Source organism: Somniosus microcephalus, chromosome 3 (assembly GCF_052327205.1).
Source record: "Somniosus microcephalus isolate GS21.2 chromosome 3, FLI_Smic_1.0, whole genome shotgun sequence".
Classification (NCBI taxonomy): domain Eukaryota; kingdom Metazoa; phylum Chordata; class Chondrichthyes; order Squaliformes; family Somniosidae; genus Somniosus; species Somniosus microcephalus.
This window is the reverse complement of record NC_140989.1, coordinates 67,825,980-67,844,806: the sequence shown is the minus strand read 5'-3', so window position 1 is coordinate 67,844,806 and position 18,827 is coordinate 67,825,980. Positions and strand designations below refer to the sequence as shown.

The 18,827-nt window shown below is 39.9% G+C and overlaps 2 protein-coding genes across 2 annotated transcripts in view; one reads left to right on the top strand and one right to left on the bottom strand.

The window, feature by feature from the left end:
• The window catches only part of iars2 (isoleucyl-tRNA synthetase 2, mitochondrial), a 109,935-nt gene extending 92,332 nt beyond the window's left edge, over positions 1-17,603 (top strand). Inside the window, exons 16-23 of the mRNA XM_085980988.1 lie at positions 76-178; positions 4,045-4,170; positions 5,697-5,828; positions 6,670-6,776; positions 7,790-7,935; positions 8,071-8,261; positions 12,547-12,691; positions 14,005-17,603. Coding sequence (XP_085837114.1) covers positions 76-178; positions 4,045-4,170; positions 5,697-5,828; positions 6,670-6,776; positions 7,790-7,935; positions 8,071-8,261; positions 12,547-12,691; positions 14,005-14,156 — 1,102 coding nt within the window. The 3' untranslated portion in view covers positions 14,157-17,603. The remainder of the gene's footprint in view (positions 1-75; positions 179-4,044; positions 4,171-5,696; positions 5,829-6,669; positions 6,777-7,789; positions 7,936-8,070; positions 8,262-12,546; positions 12,692-14,004) is intronic.
• rab3gap2 (RAB3 GTPase activating protein subunit 2 (non-catalytic)) overlaps positions 17,320-18,827 on the bottom strand; it is a 116,169-nt gene continuing 114,661 nt past the window's right edge. The window contains exon 35 of the mRNA XM_085980986.1: positions 17,320-18,267. Coding sequence (XP_085837112.1) covers positions 18,118-18,267 — 150 coding nt within the window. The 3' untranslated portion in view covers positions 17,320-18,117. The remainder of the gene's footprint in view (positions 18,268-18,827) is intronic.

Below are 18,827 nucleotides of genomic sequence, written 5' to 3'. Positions count from 1 at the left end.
ATGCAGTAATAAAAAAAACTTATACTGGTGATAGACAGATTTTTGTTTAGTAAACTTTAATTATTTTATTGCCAGAAACCTGGTAATCCATGGTTTTACTCTCAACGAAACTGGTGAGAAAATGTCCAAATCCTTGGGAAATGTGGTGGATCCAGATATTGTTATTAATGGAGGACAAGTAAGTCTTTATTTTGTTTCACCTCCCACTCCGAAAAAAGTACTCTTTTAAGGTTTCATACTATTTGCAATTGGTTATTAAAGGTGGATAGGATATCTGCATCTAACTGTATGAAAGTGGTTGAGTATGACTTGCCATTTTATTTTTGGGTTTTGCATTCCTTCACATAACCTGCTCACTGGTGCTTAGTTCATATTCTGCCAGAGCCACTCCGTTCCAGGCTTCAGCACATCCTTGGACGCAAGACCTGAACGCCAGAGGAGAGGTTGAAAGTATCTTTCCTCAACATCAAGGCAGCGACTGAGTATGGCACCAAAGGATTCCAGAAAAACGGAGGTCGGTGAAGATCATTGGATAAACCTTCCAGTGGCTGGAATGATATAAAGGAATATAGTAGATTGTCAAAGTTCAGTTATAACAGCCCCCAGGACATTGCTGAAGGAGTTCCTCAGAAAACTGTCCCTCCATTATTAAGTTAAAGAGTGGGGCTCTTTGCTGACATTGCCACAATGTTCTGTTCCATTCACAACTCCTCCAGTAACATAGCAGCCCATGTTAGCTTACATCAAGGCCAGGGTAACATCCAGGCTTGTGCTGACGAGAGGCAGGCAACATTCATGCCAGGTATTGAACAAGAGAAAGCCCAGCCATCTTCCCCCTAACCTTCAACAGCACCATTAACATCTTGGGGGACACCATTAACCAGAAGGTTAGCTAGACCAGCCATATCAACACTGGCTACAATTGCAGGGTAGAGGCTAGATACTTGGTGATGAATGGCCCATCTCCAGCTGCCTCAGCCCCAGCATACGAGGCTTAAATTAGGAATGTGATGGAATACTTGCCATTCGCCTAGATAGGTGCAACTGCAACTAAACTCAAGAAGCTCAACACAATCCCAGACAGAACAGTTTGTGGGATTTGCCCCCATGCTACCAGACTCAATATCCACTCTCCATCGCAGTGCACTGAGGCTGTAGCATGTGCGATCTATAAGATGCACTGCAGTAATACACAAAGGTTGTCTCGTCAGCACCTACTTCCCTTGCAACCTCTAGAATCATAGAATGGTTACAGCACAGAAGGAGGCCATTTGGCCAGTTGAGCCCATGCCGGCTCTCTGGAAGAGCACTTCAGCTAGTCCCACTCCCTGCCTTTTCCCTGTAGCCCTGCAAATTTTTTCCTTCAGGTACTTATCTAATTCCCTTTTGAAAACCACAATTGAATCTGCCTCCACCACCCTTTCAGGTAGTGCATTCCAGATCATAACCACTCGTTGCATAAAAATGTTTTTCCTCATTTCACCTTTGGTTCTTCTGCCAGTCACCTTAACAGTGTCCTCTGGTTCTTGACCCTTCTGCCAATGGGAACAGTTTCTCTCTCTCTACTGTCTAAACCCCTCATGATTTTGAACACCTCTATCAAATCTCCTCTCAACCTTCCCTGCTCTAAGGAGAACAACTTCTGCTTCTCCAGTCTATCCACTTAACTGAAGTCCCCCATCCCTGGAACCATTCTTGTAAATCTTTTCTGCACCCTCTTTAAGGCCTTCACATTCTTCCTAAAGTGCGGTGCCCAGAATTGGACACAATACTCTATACCTCTATTTATAAAGCCCAGGATCCCGTATGCTTTTTTAACTGCTTTCTCAACCTGCCCTGCCACCTTCAACGATTTGTGCACATATACCCCCGGTCTCTCTGTTCATGCACCCCCTTTAGAATTGTACCCTTTCGTTTATATAGCCTATCCGCGTTCTTCCTACCAAAATGTATCACTTCGCACTTCTCTGCATTTAAATTTCATCTGCCACGTGTCCGCCCATTCCACCAGCCTGTATATGTCCTCTTGAAGTCTTATCACTATCCTCCTCACTGTTCACTATACTTCCAAGTTTTGTGTCATCTGCAAATTTTGAAATTGTGCCTTGTACACCCAAGTCTAAGTCATTAATATATATCAAGAAAAGCAGTGGTCATAGTACCATCCTCCAATCCAAAAAAACAACCATTGACCACTAATCTCTGTTTCCTGTCACTTCGCCAATTTCACATCCATGCTGCCACTGTCCCTTTTATTCCATGGGCTTCAACTTTACTGGCAAGCCCATTTGGTGACACTTTATCAAACGCCTCCTCTACCACAGAGAAGAACAAGAGCAGCAATGTTACAGAAACCTCCACGTTGCCCTTTAAGTCACACACAATCCTGACTAAACATATATTGCCGTTCTTTTATCGTCATTAATTCAATATTATGGAATTCCCTACTTCGCACTGTTGTGGGAATCCATCAGTGCAGGACTGCAGAGGTTCAAGGAGAAGAACCACCACCACCTTCTCAGGGAAACTTGAAATAGGCAATAAATGTACCTTTGCCAGCATTTTCCACATTGAGAAAAAAGTAAGTAAAAATTAACGTTTCTGTATATGCAAAATCTGTTGATGGGAAATTTGGTTAGAGTTTTAAAAGTTAAACGTTCTACAACAAACAACCCAATTTTCTAAAAAAAAATTGCAAATTTAAGATAACAGTTTTTACAGGGTATTGATATGTTGAGATGAAGCTGAAGTAGTTTATTAGCATCATCTCAATTATGTTTTGCTACTTTGGGCCACGCACTGCCCTATATATGTAGTACAGTAATGTAGTTGTTTCTTACCTTTTTCAGGCTGTTAATGTGCTGGTATATTGAAGTATGCCTGTGCTGAAGTTTCAATTGGGTGGCAGGCTCCTGCTTATGTATGACACAAATAGGTTGGAAGTGATGCTATGTTAAGTGATTAGACAAATATTGGGATTTATTATGAAGTGAGGAAGAGCAATAGCTTCTGTATATATAATAAACTTCTATTGGATTGATATGTTGAATGCATGAATGTTACATACACAGACATTTATAGCAATTTTATCTTTTAGCACAGAGCGACTAAGATAAAATAGTATTTTCCAAATTTATTCTGCATACTTTTTTTAATATATTCTTTAAATATGGAAGATTCCTTGTATATTCAAAAGGAATGTGTTCTCTTCGGCAGTCTTCTTAGGCAGTCCCTCGGATGACTTGCTTCCACACTAAAAATGAGTTCTCAAGTGACTGATGTGTCCAATGCGGGACCTACAGTCTCTGTCACAGGTGGGGCAGATGGTGGTTGAAGGGGGGGGGGCGGGGGGGTGCTTGGCTTCCGCTTGCTCTCGGCGAAGAGACTCGAGATGTTTGGTGCCTTCCCGGATGCTTCTCCTCCACTTTGTGCAGTCTTGGGCCAAGTGTCGGTGGGGATGTTGCACTTTTTCAAGGAGGCTTTGAGGGTGTCCTTGAAGCATTTCCTCTACCCACCTGGGGCTCTCTTGCCATGTCGGAGCTCCGAGTAGAGCGCTTGTTTTGGGAGTCTCCTATCGGGCATGCGGACGATGTGACCCGTCCATTGGAGCTGATCGAAAGTGGTCAAAGCTTCGATGCTGGAAATGTTGGCCTGAGTGAGAACATTGACATTCAAAAGGAATGTGTGTTACATATCCCTCTCTCTCACTTTGGATAATGTTAACGGGTGTTAACGCTAAGGCTGAAAATAATTTTCCTCATAGTATTTTGAGTTATAACCTCAGTTAAAGATGGTTCTTAATCGTACGACCTCTTGATAAGTGAATGCAAATTATGAATTAATTGATGTGCATTTGTTTGCCCTCAAGGAAGTTATGATGTTGTTTACTATGTGTGGTGCATTACAATGGCCAAAACATTTATTTTCATACAACCAATTGTTTATTAGGTATTATAGAGATGATCAAATAATTTATTAATTGCATATGTTCTTCTTGTTCTGAAATGCCAATTATATTCAGTGAAATTGTTTACTTTTATATAGGATCCAAACCAAGACCCACCCTATGGAGCAGATGTTCTTCGCTGGTGGGTAGCAGAATCCAATGTTTTCACAGAGGTGTTAATTGGACAAAATATACTGCAGGCAGCAAGAGATGACGTCTTTAAGGTGAAAACTGAGAAAAATGAACTCGGAATTTCTTTTTTCTTATTGACTCTTAGATATGCATAACTCCCATTGTCGGCCACAGATCTGTTGTATTCATAAAAATGTTATTGTTTGAATTTACGTATAATGAAGCCTTTTTATTCAATTGAAGCACCATGCGGCAGTTTCAACTCTGGCTGAGTGACAGACAATTGATTAAAGTGTTGCACTGGAAATCTGATAGATTTGCACAGTGGTACTGCACATTGGAGCACTATTGGCTGTGCCGTGGAGTATTAGGATGCAGGTTCAATCTTCACTATGCATGGTTTTCAATCTGGACTGCATTGTGTGGGTAGGTGATAGGCAGGAAGCCACTGCACACCCTGCAGGTGGAAGTAAAAATTGGATTGATGTACTGTCACCAGGTTGCTATTGTGCATCTCCTGGCAGCCAGTTAAAGTGAGGTCTGAAGGCTGGCAGCCCATCTATCCTATTGGCAGCAGAGGGACCTGAAAACACTGGGGAGAATATTAAGGGTGTATACCTTTCATTGGACAGTAAATATTCTCAGAAAAAAATCAAAACCGTTTGTGAACAGAACAATATTTAGCAGGCCTCTGTAGACAAAGAAGAAAGCTGCTTTGTTAAGTTAACATGAAAATGGCATTTGTTACATTTTGAAAAGACATGCAAAAACAAGCAGGTGATGAGGATTTGGGAAGTAAATCTTCATTTCCACTGGTTAATGAATTAGTAGCGAGAGAGTATAAACTCAGAATTAGAACTAAAACATCAAGAATGTAAAAAAAAAAACACGCAGGATTATTAAAATATGGAATGCTTCACTCAAATGTCTAATAATGCTGTGTCAATCACAACATTACATAAACACTCAAAAGAAAAATATTAAAGGGTACAGCAAGCAAAAGAGAAGGGTAGTGGGATTAGATAACTCTGGGGGAGCTATCATCTGTCATGGTGGGCCGAATGGCTTGCTTTACTTAAATGTCAGTGATTTATATAATTTGCTATGAATTAAAAAACCTACCTAATGGTTAGATGGAGAGTGGAGAGAGAAAGGAAGTTTCTTGGTGAACTAAAAAAAATCAGATCCATCTTTTTCAAATTGAGCTTTATTCCAAACAAGTACAAAATTTACCTGTTTCTGATTGTAAAATTTTGAGGAGGAAAATATCTGGGAATTAGACAAATCAGATCTTATAAGTCCCATTCAACCTGTGTTTATAAAATTAAAATAATATGGTGCATTAAGCAGAGATTGTGTGAACATTGCACCAGTAAAGTGTTTCACTTATAATGTGAATCAGGGAAATTTTGTTACTCCTGGTCATTATTTTGAAGTTCGCAGTGACTTATTTAGAAGTGTCTAACACACCTTAATTTAGAATAGCCAGAAACCTGCCACTCCTCGAGCACATTGGTGCTCTTAATTTATGGCAAAGACCATCCTGCCTTGTTGCCTGGCGAAGAGAAACTCGGGAAGCTTCTAATTTATACAATGAATTTATCTTCTGTTTTCTCAGTTACGGAATACATTACGCTTTATGTTGGGGAACCTTTGTCATTTTGATCCTCAAACCGATGCAGTTCCAAGTGAACAAATGCTAATTGTGGATCAGTATATGCTTCATCTCCTTCAAGATTATAGTACCAAGGTAACAGCACCAGAAATATATTTTTATCATTTTTAAGGCACTAAATAACATTTTCCCCAAAAAAAGCACAACTGTACTTATTGTGAAATATTTTAAATAAATAATTCCCCCATTGATGTCACAAAAATGCAATGAACCATTGAAAATAACAATGAATATATTAATCTTTTAAAAATAAATAAATAAATAAACAAAATGATTGCACTTATTTGTAATTTCATGGTACTGAAACCAGAATGAAACCAGTCTCGTGGAACACCATGTGTGTGAACAGGTTAAAACTATTGGTGCCAGGTTTACTGATTGTATGAGAATCATTGATTTAATTGTAAATATCTTGTCTCTACTCTCAAGGACTGCCTGATCTCCACTGCACTATCATGGCAGAAAAGGAACCTAGCTGTGATTTTGAAATACATATATTTCAGACCACGTGTGGGAACAGTCTGGATTCCAGCAGTAGAAGGGCAGATTGCTAACTCACTGTGCCGCCCAACTTCTCTTTTTCAATTCCTTTTTTTTGTATGAATATTGCTGGCATGTACCAGAGGGAGAAAGTAATTGGGTCAGATTCTGAATGATTAACATAGTTTAAAGTTTTTGGGCTTTTTGTGAGTATAAGTTTGTGACTCTGGTCTACAAAAGTAGATTATCAAAACTACCTGAACAGAAAGGAACAACTTAAACAGGCCAGAAATGTCATGTTCATCAGTGGCAGATTTTAATTTAGGTTATTACTTTAGCTTTCTGTTTCTGTTTTTAGGTAGCTGAAATGTGTACATTTTGCAACAAACTGTTTTTTGCCTACAAGATATTTGTTTTTTTTTTACATCTTTTTCAGGTTACAGCAGCTTATACACAGTATGATTTTGGAAAAGTTATTCGCCTTATGTTGGCATTTATTAACAGAGAACTCTCTAACTTCTACTTCAGCATCATCAAAGATCGGTTAGTATAATATCCATAATTGCAATACATGCAGTTGATTTGCAAACTCAAAACGAAAAGCCATTGTTTATTACGTATTTTAAATGTCTTCCAAATCAGGCCAAACAATTAAAACAAAACACTTGACGGTAACAATATCTTAAGAACAGAACTAATGTATAGTTTTCATTTTTAAAAAATTTATTTTCGGGTGTGGACCATGCTGCAAAACCTCTATTTACTGCCTATCTGCAGTTGCCCTGAGAAGGCAGTGGTGGGCCTTCTCCTTGAACTGCCACAGCCCTTGTGCAGTGGCACTGCCACAGTGATAAGTAGGGAATTGCAGGATATTAACGCAATGATGAGTGAACGGTGATATATGTCCGTGTCAGGGTGGTGTGTGACTTGGAGATGATAGTATTCCCACAACATTTTCTCAAGCCCTTCTTGGTTTTAGAGGTTGCAGGTGAGGAGGGGAAGTGCTGTCAAATTGCTGTAGTACGTCCTATAGATCATATATGCTGCAGCCACAGCGCACTGGTGGTGGATATTCAGTCCATTGTCAGGGGCACCAATCAAGAAAATGGCTCTGTCCTGGATGGTGTTGAGCTTCTTGATGCTGAGTATTCCATCACACTCCTGACTTGAGCCTTGTAGATGGTGGCAAGGCTTTAAGGGGCCAGGAAGTGAGCCACTCATTGCAGAGTACCCAGCCTCTGTCCTGCTCTTGTAGCCACAGTGTTGATATGGCTGGTCTAGTTTAGTCTCTGGTCAGTGGTGATCTCCACGATAGTGTTCCTGTTGAAAGTTAGAGGAGGTGGCTGGGCTTTCTCTTCAGTACCTGGTGTTTATGTGGCATGAAGGTTACCTGTCAGTCTTCAGCCCAAGCCTGGATGGTAACAAGGTCTTGCTGTAGGTTGGCATGGGCTGCTTCATTAACAGAGGAGTTGTGAATGGAGCTGATTTGGATTTTTATAGTCCTGTTGGAGTTATTAGAGTGTACCTGTCTAAACAATGTTTTATTAAAATTGCAGATTATACTGTGAAGATGAGAAACACCCCAAGCGTCTATCATGTCAAACAATTTTAGCTGAAGCATTAGACGTAATCACACGTTCTGTAGCCCCAATCCTCCCTCATCTTGCAGAGGAGGTATTCCAGCACCTATCATACAAAAAAGGTAGCATTTCTTTAATGCTGTTATTTGCATTTAGTAATATAAAATTATTTTTTTGTGATTCAAAATACATTGAATGCTTATTCAAATCAAGAATAGGCAATAAATCTCTGATGATGTTTCTTGGTTATCTTTCAGAGCCTCTGAGTGTGTTTCGCACTGGCTGGATAAAGACCAGTTCTGTTTGGAAGAAGCCTGGTGTAGTGGAGGCTATTGAGGGTGCTTGTGCATTGAGAGATAGCTTCTTGAGCTCTGTCCCTGGCAAAAGCACAACTGAGTATGATGTAACCATTATCATTGAGCCTAGTCTGCTGTTTGAGCTGATGGAGGTAATTCCAGCCAACTTTGGAGGAAATCTTGTGATAATTTATATAAATTTAGTTTTTTCAATTGTTTTATTATTGAGAAGAGAAATTGGACATTGTTACATCTATTTTTGGGTGAGAAATGAGCGTAACCGAGGCAAATTTCGGATCAGGATCTCCCACGCCCGATTTCCTGTGAAAGTTTGGTTTGGGCGACTTTTAGTCCACCTGGTTGGGCGCATGTACAAATATATGTACAGTGACTGACGAGAAAAGACCCTCTGGTCCATCCATCATGTCCCACACAACTGTGTGCATCACAATATATAGACTCTGCACCCCACCCAAAACCGTGAGTAGTAGTGCTGGTCTTATAAAATATTCAAATCGGTGTGCTACACCTGTTGAATTGTGGAGCTGTAGGAAATGGAGCAGCAGCAAGGAAAACAGTAGAGACCTGCAACTACAGGGGCGAAGGACGGCGTGGCGCAGAAGCCCTTATACCACACGGGTCTTCTGAAACAGAATGTCCTACCTCCAACTCAGTGAGGAGCAGCCCTCACCAGGACATGCTCAGCACTGCCTCGTAGAATCATAGAAATTTCCGGCACAGAAGGAGGCCATTCGGCCCATCGTGTCTGTGCTGGTTGAAAAAGAGCTATGCAGCCTAATCCCACTTTCCAGTTCTTGGTCCGTAGCCCTGTAGGTTAGGGCACTTCAAGTGCATATCCTATACTTTTTAAATGCTTTGAGGGTTTCTGCCTCCACCACCCTTTCAGGCAGTGAGTTCCAGACCCCCAGCACCCTCTGGGTGAAAAAAGTTCTCCTCAACTCCCCTCTAATCCTTCTACCAATTACTTTAAATCTATGCCCCCTGGTTATTGACCTCTCTGCTAGGGGAAATAGGTCCTTTCTATCCACTCTATCTAGGCCCCTCACAATTTTATACACCTCTGCCCTCTGCCTCCTCTGTTCCAAAGAAAACAACCCCAGCCTATCCAATCTTTCCTCGTAGCTAAAATTCTCCAGACCTGGCACCATGCTCGTAAATCTCCTCTTTACCCTCTCTAGTACAATCAAATCTTTCCTGTAATGTGGTGACCAGAACTGCACGCAGTACTCTAGCTGTGGCCTAACTAGTGTTTTATACAGTTCAAGCATAACCCCCCTGCTCTTCTATTCTATGCCTCGGCTAATGAAGGAAAGTATCTGTTTGCCTTCTTAACCACCTTATCTACCTGTCCTGCTACCTTCAGGGATCTGTGGACATGCACTCTTAAGGTCCCTCTGTTCCTCTACACTTCTCAATATCCTACCATTTATTGTGTATTCCCATGCCGCCTTATCCCTCCCCAAATAAATTAACTCACACTTCTCCAGACTGAATTCCATTTGCCACTTTTCTACCCACCTTACCAGTCCATTGATATCTTCCTGCAATCTGCAGCTATCTTCCTGCAATCTGCAGCTTTCTTCCTCACTATCAACCACACGGCCAATTTTTGTATCATCGGCAAACTTCTTAATCATGCCCCCTACATTCATGTCTAAATCATTGATTTATACCACAAAAAGCAAGGGAGCCAGCACGGAGCCCTGTGGAACCCCACTGGAAACAGCCTCACAGTCACAAAAGTACCGGTTGACCATTACCCTTTGCTTCCAGCCACTGAGCCAATTTTGGATCCAACTTGCCACTTTCCCTTGGATCCCATGGGATTTACTTTTCTGACCCGTCCGTCATGTGGGACCTTGTCAAAAGCCTTTCGAAAATCCATTTAGACTATGTCAAACGCGCTACGCTCATCGACCCTCCTTGTTACCTCCTCAAAATTCGATCAAGTTAGTCAGACACAACCTTCCCTTAACAAATCTATGCTGATGATTAATCCATGCCTTTCTAAATAACTATTAATACTGTCCCTCAGAATTTTTTCCAATAATTTGTCCACCACCAAGGCTGTAATTACTCGGTCTCTCCCTTTCTAAACAAATGTACAATGGTAGCAGTTCTCCAGTCCTCTGGCACCACACCTGTAGCCAGAGAGGATTGGAAAATGATGGTCAGAGCCTTCACTATTTCCTCACTTGCTTCTTGTAACAGCCTGGGATACATTTCATCCAGGCCTGGCAACTTATCTACTTTCAAGGATGCTAAACCCTTTAATATTTCCTCTCACTGTTTATCTCATCTGATATTTCACACTCCTCCTCCCTCTCTTTTCTGTGAAGACAGACGCAAAGTATTCATTAAGAACCATGCCCACGTCTTCCGCCTCCACACAGGTTATCTTTTTGGTCTCTAATAGGCCCTGTACTTTCTTTAGTTATCCTCTTGCTCTTTATGTATTTACAAAACATCTTTGGGTTTTCCTTGATTTTCCTTGCCAATATTTTTTCATGCCCTCTCTCTGCTTTCCTAATTTCCTTTTTAATTTCACCCTGCACTTTCTATACTCCTCTAGGCTTTCTGCAGTATTTAGCTCTCGGTGTCTGACATAAGCTTCCCTATTTTGCCTTATCCTACCCTGTATGCCCCATGACATCCAGGGGACTCTAGATTTGGGAGTCCCACCCTTCTTTGTGGGAACGTATTTGCTCTGAACCCTCACTAATACCACCTTGAATGCCTCCCACTGTTCTGACACTGATTTACCTTCCAGTAGCTGTTTCCAGTTCACTTTTGCTAAATCACATCTCAGCTTAGTAAAATTGACCTTTCCCCAATCGAGAACGTTTACTCCTTATCTTTGTCATTTCCCATAACTACACTAAATCTAACTGAATTATGATCACTACCACCAAAATGCTCGCCCACTTCCATCTGCCCAGCTTCATTGCCCCTTTCTTGTTGGGCTAGCTCCATACAGGCTGAAAAAGTTCTCCTAAATGCATTTTAAGAATTCTGTGCCCTCTATACCTTTTACATTGACTCCCAGTTAATATTAGGGTCGTTGAAATCCCCTACTATTACTGCCCTATTGTTTTTGCACTTCAGAAATTTGCCTACATATTTGCTCTTCTATCTCCCTCTGACTATTTGGGAGGTCTATAGTACACTCCCAGCAGTGTGATTGCCCCCTTTTGTTCAGTTCAACCCATATGGCCTCATTTGATGATCCTTCTAACATATCATCCTTCCTCACAGCTGTAATTGTTTCTTTAACCAATATTGCGACCCCCTCCCCTCCCCTCCTTTTTTATCCCCCTCTGCTTATGGCTGTAAAGGTCACAGTGACCCTGAATTTCTATGCCTCAGGGTTATTCCAGCCTGCAACAGGTGACTTAAGTAACACAAGTCAATTTTCATGCCATTGCTGCATAAGCCAAGTCACAGATGCCCTCTTTGACAAGCAGAACCATTTTATCACCTTTCCTATGGAGGCAGCTAAACAAGAGAGCTTTGGGTTTCCCACAGCTACAGGGAATTATTGTTTGCGCACATTTCCCTGTGACTCCATGTGAAGACCCCTGGCATTTTCGTTAATAGGAAGGGCTTCCAACTCTGAATGTGTAGCTTGTGTGTGATCAGAGGCAGCCGATCATGCAGGTCTGTGCCTTTGTTCTACACCAGTCCTTAATCCCCCAGACCTTAATCCCCCAGACCATCAAAGTAGCTATCTTTACTAAATCTTCATTAAAGAGAAGCTGATTTATCTCTAAGGCAATGGCCACCCCATCCTGAAATTTAGAAGCCCGGTACAACGTCCATTTTAATCCCTTCCAAAATGCTCACAGGCATAGCGAGCCCAAATTTCTGTATTTGTCAGTCATGGATTTTGGTAGATCTCATCAACTAGCATGCAATGTTTCTAATCTGTTCAGTTCTACAACATTTTTTATTTGAGTGATCCACATAGCTATTTTGTTGTACCCAAGAAATCAAAAAGATTAGCGATCACTGGTAAGGTTTTTAAGCGAATCACAAGCATGTTGCACAACCAGTGGACCATGGAATGGTGTAACGTGTGCTTATGGTCACTGTCTCTCCACACTGCTGAACTTTACTATGGGAGAGAATTGCCAATGGACCATTATTGTGCACCTTCTGGTTAACAAATTGCACGCCATCAGTTGATGCATGGTCCAGAATGTACCCCTACTGACTGCAACAAATACCATGGGAACAAGTGCATGTTCTATTTTAAAATATCTTCAAAGGTCCATTTTTGTAAATATGTTGGCATATAGCCCATTCTTGCACATAATGAGAACAGGGTTTTTGGATCCAATTTGGTGTATAAGAGACTGCATCTCCTGTTGGAGGATGGCACTCAATATTCTAAGTTTACCTGTTTCTTGCCTCAAGCGCCTGCAGGATGAGCAAACATCCAGTACTTCACAACTGAATGAGCTAATGATGGCATCACACACAACGTTACTTACTAGTGTTCCTCGTGACCTGCCTGCAGATACAGATCTTATTGAAGGAAAGTTTGTCATCAATTTAGAAGGTAAACTAGCTTTATACAGTCACAGTTTCCTGTAATAGACCAGCATTTTTGAACCTTAAATTTCCCTTTAACTTTGTATAGATTTGAAGAAACTACTTGTTAGAACTAATAACTGGAAAGGTTAGATCAAGTTAGATGGGGAGTTTAGTGGGAATACACTCAATATAACTGACTCCACAGTATAATTCAAATAACAGACTAAACTGCAATTTTATCTTGTAAAAGTTCTTTTCCACACAGTAGATGGTATAAATTAGATGAAGAAATGATAAACTGCTGTTCACAGTAGAATAAACATATTTGCTCTCAACTAGCAGATTGCTATTCGGGTTAATTTTGAAACCGCTTAATCTGGAAATGTGGGCATGGAGTTGGTTCTGTACTGTGTTCATATTTCATAATTGGTTTTAACTTACATTAATTAACTTGAGCTCAAGTTAATTAATGTAAGTATTAGCTGCAACCAAGTTACAGCACCCTGTAATATTGAAGCTTGATTCAGTAGTTACTTCTTGCGCTAAATATTTAACAGATGTAACGATGTTTTTGTTTTGTGCATTATGGTGGAAATTTTGAATTCTTTTGAACAAGTATTGTGTTAAACATGAATTGTGCAATAAATTAAGCAAATAAAGTGGGAATTTGGTATTTGAAAAAGAAAATTGAATATCAGATCATTTAAAATTAATTGAAGAGGAATAGATTGTAGCATTACTAGAAACATGATCTTGAACGAGCCTAGCTGAAAAATGAATTGATGTTGAAACATTTCTGGATTAATGACTATACAAATTCTGCTCAGTTGTATGGTTAGGGTCATGAGCTCCTTAGTCAAATGCCTTGATGTTATGAATATTCATTAATTAATAAAAAAGGTGAAGGGGATGAAAAAATTGGACTGAACAAAAGGATGCTAAAAACATTAGATTTTCAAAACTAATTTCACAACTGAAATACAGAAACATGTTTGTGAATTCTTGTATGTAACTAGCAAATCTTTTATTGCCTGGCTTTGTAAATTCTGCTCCATTTAATGCAGCTAAAGTTTGTATTAGTCACAACACCCTATTTGATCATACTCCTCATTGCCTAAAGTGGTAATGGGGACATGGTCAGGAGAGGACATAAAATTGTTGTGACAAAGAAATAATAAATGGCAGGAACAGAACTGAAGGTAGAGAGCTGGGAGATCATGATTGCTCAAAGTCTTGGGTGATACCAAAATGATTTTTCCCTGCAGGAGGAACTGTTCTGTAAAGATTATAAGAATGAATGTTTTCATGGAAATGTAATTATTCCTAATTGCTTGACAGGTGGTGATATTATTGAGGAATCATCATATAAAGTAATTGTTCAATCGTCTGCCAAAGAAAGATGTCCTCGCTGCAAGAAACACACATCTGATTCCGTACTAACACCCTGCCCTCGTTGCTTGGAAACCATTGCTGGAAAGTGGAGCACTTAACTTATATGACAAGAGATGATGATTACTGTAAGCACTGAAGGAAATAGGGACACACAGGCTAATATGCAATGTAAAACTAGCTTTTACCACAAACGGCTAGTGCTACATATTTCATTTTCAGATCCCCCACCTCAGAGGTCTTGTGTTCTCTCCTTGAATAGTTCAGATTTTGGTAGGATTCTATCAAATCTACCATTTGAAAGTTATACAAATCATAGTTGTGGATTCACAGGGCTTTAATATAGCTGAATATTAAAGATCATTATACAGTAATATGCAGTTCCATTTGAAGCAAGCCTTTGGTTATTATAACATTACAACAGTGACTCCACTCCAAAACAAAGTACTTCATTGGTTGTAAAGCGCTTTGAGATGTCTGGTGGTCGTGAAAGATGCTATATAAATGTAAGTCTTTCTTTTGGTTGGTCAGCATTGCAGTGGAGGATGAAACTGGATCCTGATCATTTGCTTCAGATTATTTCCCAGTTGGAGGTTAGAGGGTTTAGTGATTCAGTATGTCTAGATAGGACATGTCTTGTTTTTGTAATATCTGCCTGATTGATAATTTTTAATTAAATTGTTAGAGCTTTAAACAACTTCACTACAGCTACTGTTGTAGAGGGAAGAACAATCCACTTGGGTAATTATATCAACCATTAAGTTAATTTCCAGTTTTCCCTGTCTGTAGTATTAGATAAGGAGAAAGTTTCTACATTTTTGCTTTATTGAATAACAAATGTTCCAAACTTGTATGTTATGATACAATCATGTCAGAAGCCCAAATTGATTAGGAAACAATGTACACCAAGTGACCATCTTAACAAAACTTAATGGGGGTCCACCCAATGGCTTTATTGCTCATCAGAGTACAGGTTGATAAGGAATTAAGTGGGATTGATGTAATAAATAAAATGAACATTTTTATACAAAATTAGGTTTTCGGGATTTAAGAAACTTTTGACATTGTTGTCTTTCTCATTGAATTTTACTTCTAAGTGAACGAGGATTTAATTAAACAGCAATAGCGGACTAAGAAAATGTAACATTTAGTGTACAATAATCAGTTTGTATAAAGTGTTTTTTGGGTCAGAGCCAGACCACCACTTATGGATTGACCTCAGCTATTGGATAGGTGTGGGTTCTGTATACAGGAAGCTATGGTTCTTGCACCCATTGTATGTCAGTGGGAGGGTTGCATTCTAAGAATGCTTTCTAAATCAGCTGTTGTACTAGTAGTGTGGTTTCCAAAGAGATACCTGTACCCAGACATGGGAAACAGACAGCCAACTCGATGGCTCTTGGGTTTTTTCTGTCTACCATCCTGGTAGTTGCATGATCAAACAATAATGGAGTTGCCTAATCATGGCAATTGTTCTCTATCAATTAGTCTACAACAGACCCAGGAGGCGAGTAAAACCCTCACTGGTTAGAAGCTTTAGGATCCATACTGTCAAAGCCACCTGTTCATCCCAAGCATGCTATGCGCTTACTGTATGCCATGTCTCAAATTACTCATCTACTGTATCCCAAAATATTCTGAAATTCATTTTCATTTGAATGAATCAACACAATCTGCATCCTTAGGTAACTGCTCCATAGATTTGGCACTCGCTCACTGAAATGATATTTCTGTACATGAGTTTTGAATTTATCCCAATTCAAGTGCAGGTGATGTCCTCTGGTTCTACTGTTTTTGATCATGGGCTATTATCTAGTTCCTTTAGAATCATGAACACGGCAACATGACCACTCAACCTTTTTTCCAGCGAGAACCTACCCAATTTACAAAATTGCTCATGCAGTCTCTCCATCCCCTCAATCTTAATTTTTGCTCTGTGGTGAAAGAAAATGTCAATTATCTCATGACTAGTTAATTTAGTGGAAAACAGCAAGTGGAATTTCAGACACCAGGCCCCAAACAATTCAGCCAGGATTGTCCACCCATTAAAATGAACTAGCAGATAATTTAGTTTCCAATAACAGTTGCATTAAAGCTATTTCAAATTGAACTTCCTACTTGCCTGCCAAGCCATCAAATAGTTTAGATAGCCTTTTGTTACCAAATATCAGTGCTTGATCTGGTAGAGCTTTAAAGGATGACCCCTCTTACACTAACCTTTGCCTTTAAATATTAGAGCAGAGATTGTTATTTTGAACGTTCCCTGTTCTGCACAGCCTTTTTTTTTAATGCACGGTATTTACAATGTAAAAGCCGGTGAGCAATCTGTGCGGGACCTGCGAGATTACTGCGCGGCCACACCATAGCGAGAACATTGGTCAATTGGGGGTTATTTGTAAGCATTAACTGCAAAGTCAGGTGTTACATCTCAGTACGGCAGTTTTTTGCTCCAGTTTATAGACACTGGGCCGGATATTCAGATCCATATGGGTGTGTACACACCTGTAGGGACATCGGAAATGCTGGTTTCAGGCATGCACAGCACATGTGCTGAAAGCCGGCATTTCCGATCTGTCAAGAATGCTCGACAGATCGGACGACTGCCCTAGAGAACGGCCTCTGCGGGCGGATAGTTCCGCTTTCTGGAGAACCTCCGCCCGCAGAAAACCCTTAGAATTCTTACGCCTGGTAAAGGCAGACGCAAGGCTTGCTTTTACCAGGATAAGAGTTGAAAAAAAAAATTTCCACTCATTTAAAAAAGTTTATTTTTAGCCCCATAAACTTTTTTCAATAAATTTGTTTAAAATATTTAATTTATTGTAATTTCAACTAATTTTAAAAAGGTGATTTTTTAAAACTACTTTTTTACTATTTTTTGGGGTGATCTCCATTCAGTTGACAGGTCTATTGTCAAGTGTATGAAGGGAGATTCCCTTCTATTGGCACCCCATGTGATCCTAGGGATGCTTGTGAACTGCCTGTGCCTCTGGGATACGTGGGCCCTGCGCACTGGGAGAGGCCCAAGATCAGAAGTATAGGCGCCTCGGGAGGCCTCCGATCGGAAAAGACGGCCCATTGTATTTATTACATTTCTCTCCAGTTGGACTTCAACCAAAAACACTTTCACAACAATGTTTAGTATTTGTTTTAAATAAACTAGCTCATAGCTTCCATGAAATATTTCACCTGTCACATACAGGCATTGCACTTTAAGTGGTACAAAAAGTAAATAACATTGAGTGCATAAACAAAAAGAAACTCAGCATGGGTTCAAGTGTTTTTATTTGGTTAATGAGCAATAATTTACAATCTTACACAGTTGGTTTATGCCCACTGATTATTGTGGAAATGTCAATGACTGTACACACATTACTGGTGTCTGATAACTGTTCATTTTGTTAACTTGTATAAATGCATATTGTTTGAGCAAAAAAATTGAGGGAACAAAAACTTGTCTTTACATTTAACAAAAACTCAAATTTTGCCTTTTGTTTTAGTGTGACAGAAGTTATGAACTAAGGCTTCATTAAATAGTCATCATTACTGTTCTTGGTGGATGGTTCAGGTTATGTACTGCTACAGAGAAAATATATTGCAAAATTCCTCTATCCTTCTTCAGCTCCAACAGTGGGATTAGAAACCACAGGTGTATGGCTTACTATAAATATCCAGAAAATAAGACCACACACTATGTAACTCATTCACTACATAATACCTTGTGATACAGATTTGCTTCAGTTGACATCTAGTCTGTATAGCTTTAGCAACACAACATGGTATCTTCTGAGACTGATGCCATCTTTTAGCAGTAAAATGGCATAGCGGAAGCAAAGCTTGCTGGTACATAAACATGGACATGCAAAATGCAGTTAGGCATTAGAATATCAAACATAACAGAAAACTAGAGTCTAACAGAACCCTTTCAGTACCCATCTATAACAATAACCATTCAAGAACATGATTATTTGTAACAGAAAATGGCTCATTTACAACAAAATGATCCAAGCTCTTCATGGCTTGTCAAGTTGGAGACCTACTTCAATAAAAATTGGCCAATTCTTGTCACAAAGGGGATATGGCTTTGACTGCTTCTAACAAATGAAGCACCAGGCTGTACTGCCCATGGTTTTCAGGTAAGAGTTCGATCACCTTGCTCACCAGTCTAGCTGTTGCTACCATTGGCACATCTGTGTTCTGAAGCTCCTGAGGATCCTGGAAATTGTACAAAACGTGATTAATAGAAGGCAAGAAGTTGGTCATACATAATACACCAATTATTTTAAATACTAGGAAAGGATTAGGTGATAGCAACCTTACAGGTAGAAAATCTGCAGAATCCAAGATTCCATGCTATTAATGTTAACCTGTTCCAGTTACTGCTCACCCATGTCAAGACCCACACAACCTCTTAGTTCTTCAATCATCTCTCATACATGTTCAGCAGGATGCTACTTACATTTTAAAGCCTTGCTCCACAAATAAATCACTACTGTAATATAAACATGGTCATTTACTGACACCTAGAATGGTAGATTGAGTCCCTGTACTTTGGGAAATACAGCAGTACATAATCAGTGGAAGAGGAGATAGTGCAGAGAGGTAACAGCTGCAGGAACTTTAACCTAGTAAGCCATTGGTACTGCCTGGTTACCAAAGCTAACCCAGGTAACCAAGAGCTGCAGCAATGATCTGGTGCTTGCTCATCTCCCTGGCATACCTTCTGTTGTCCCATATCACCACCACCACCACTAAGTCTTTCAAATACAGTAAGG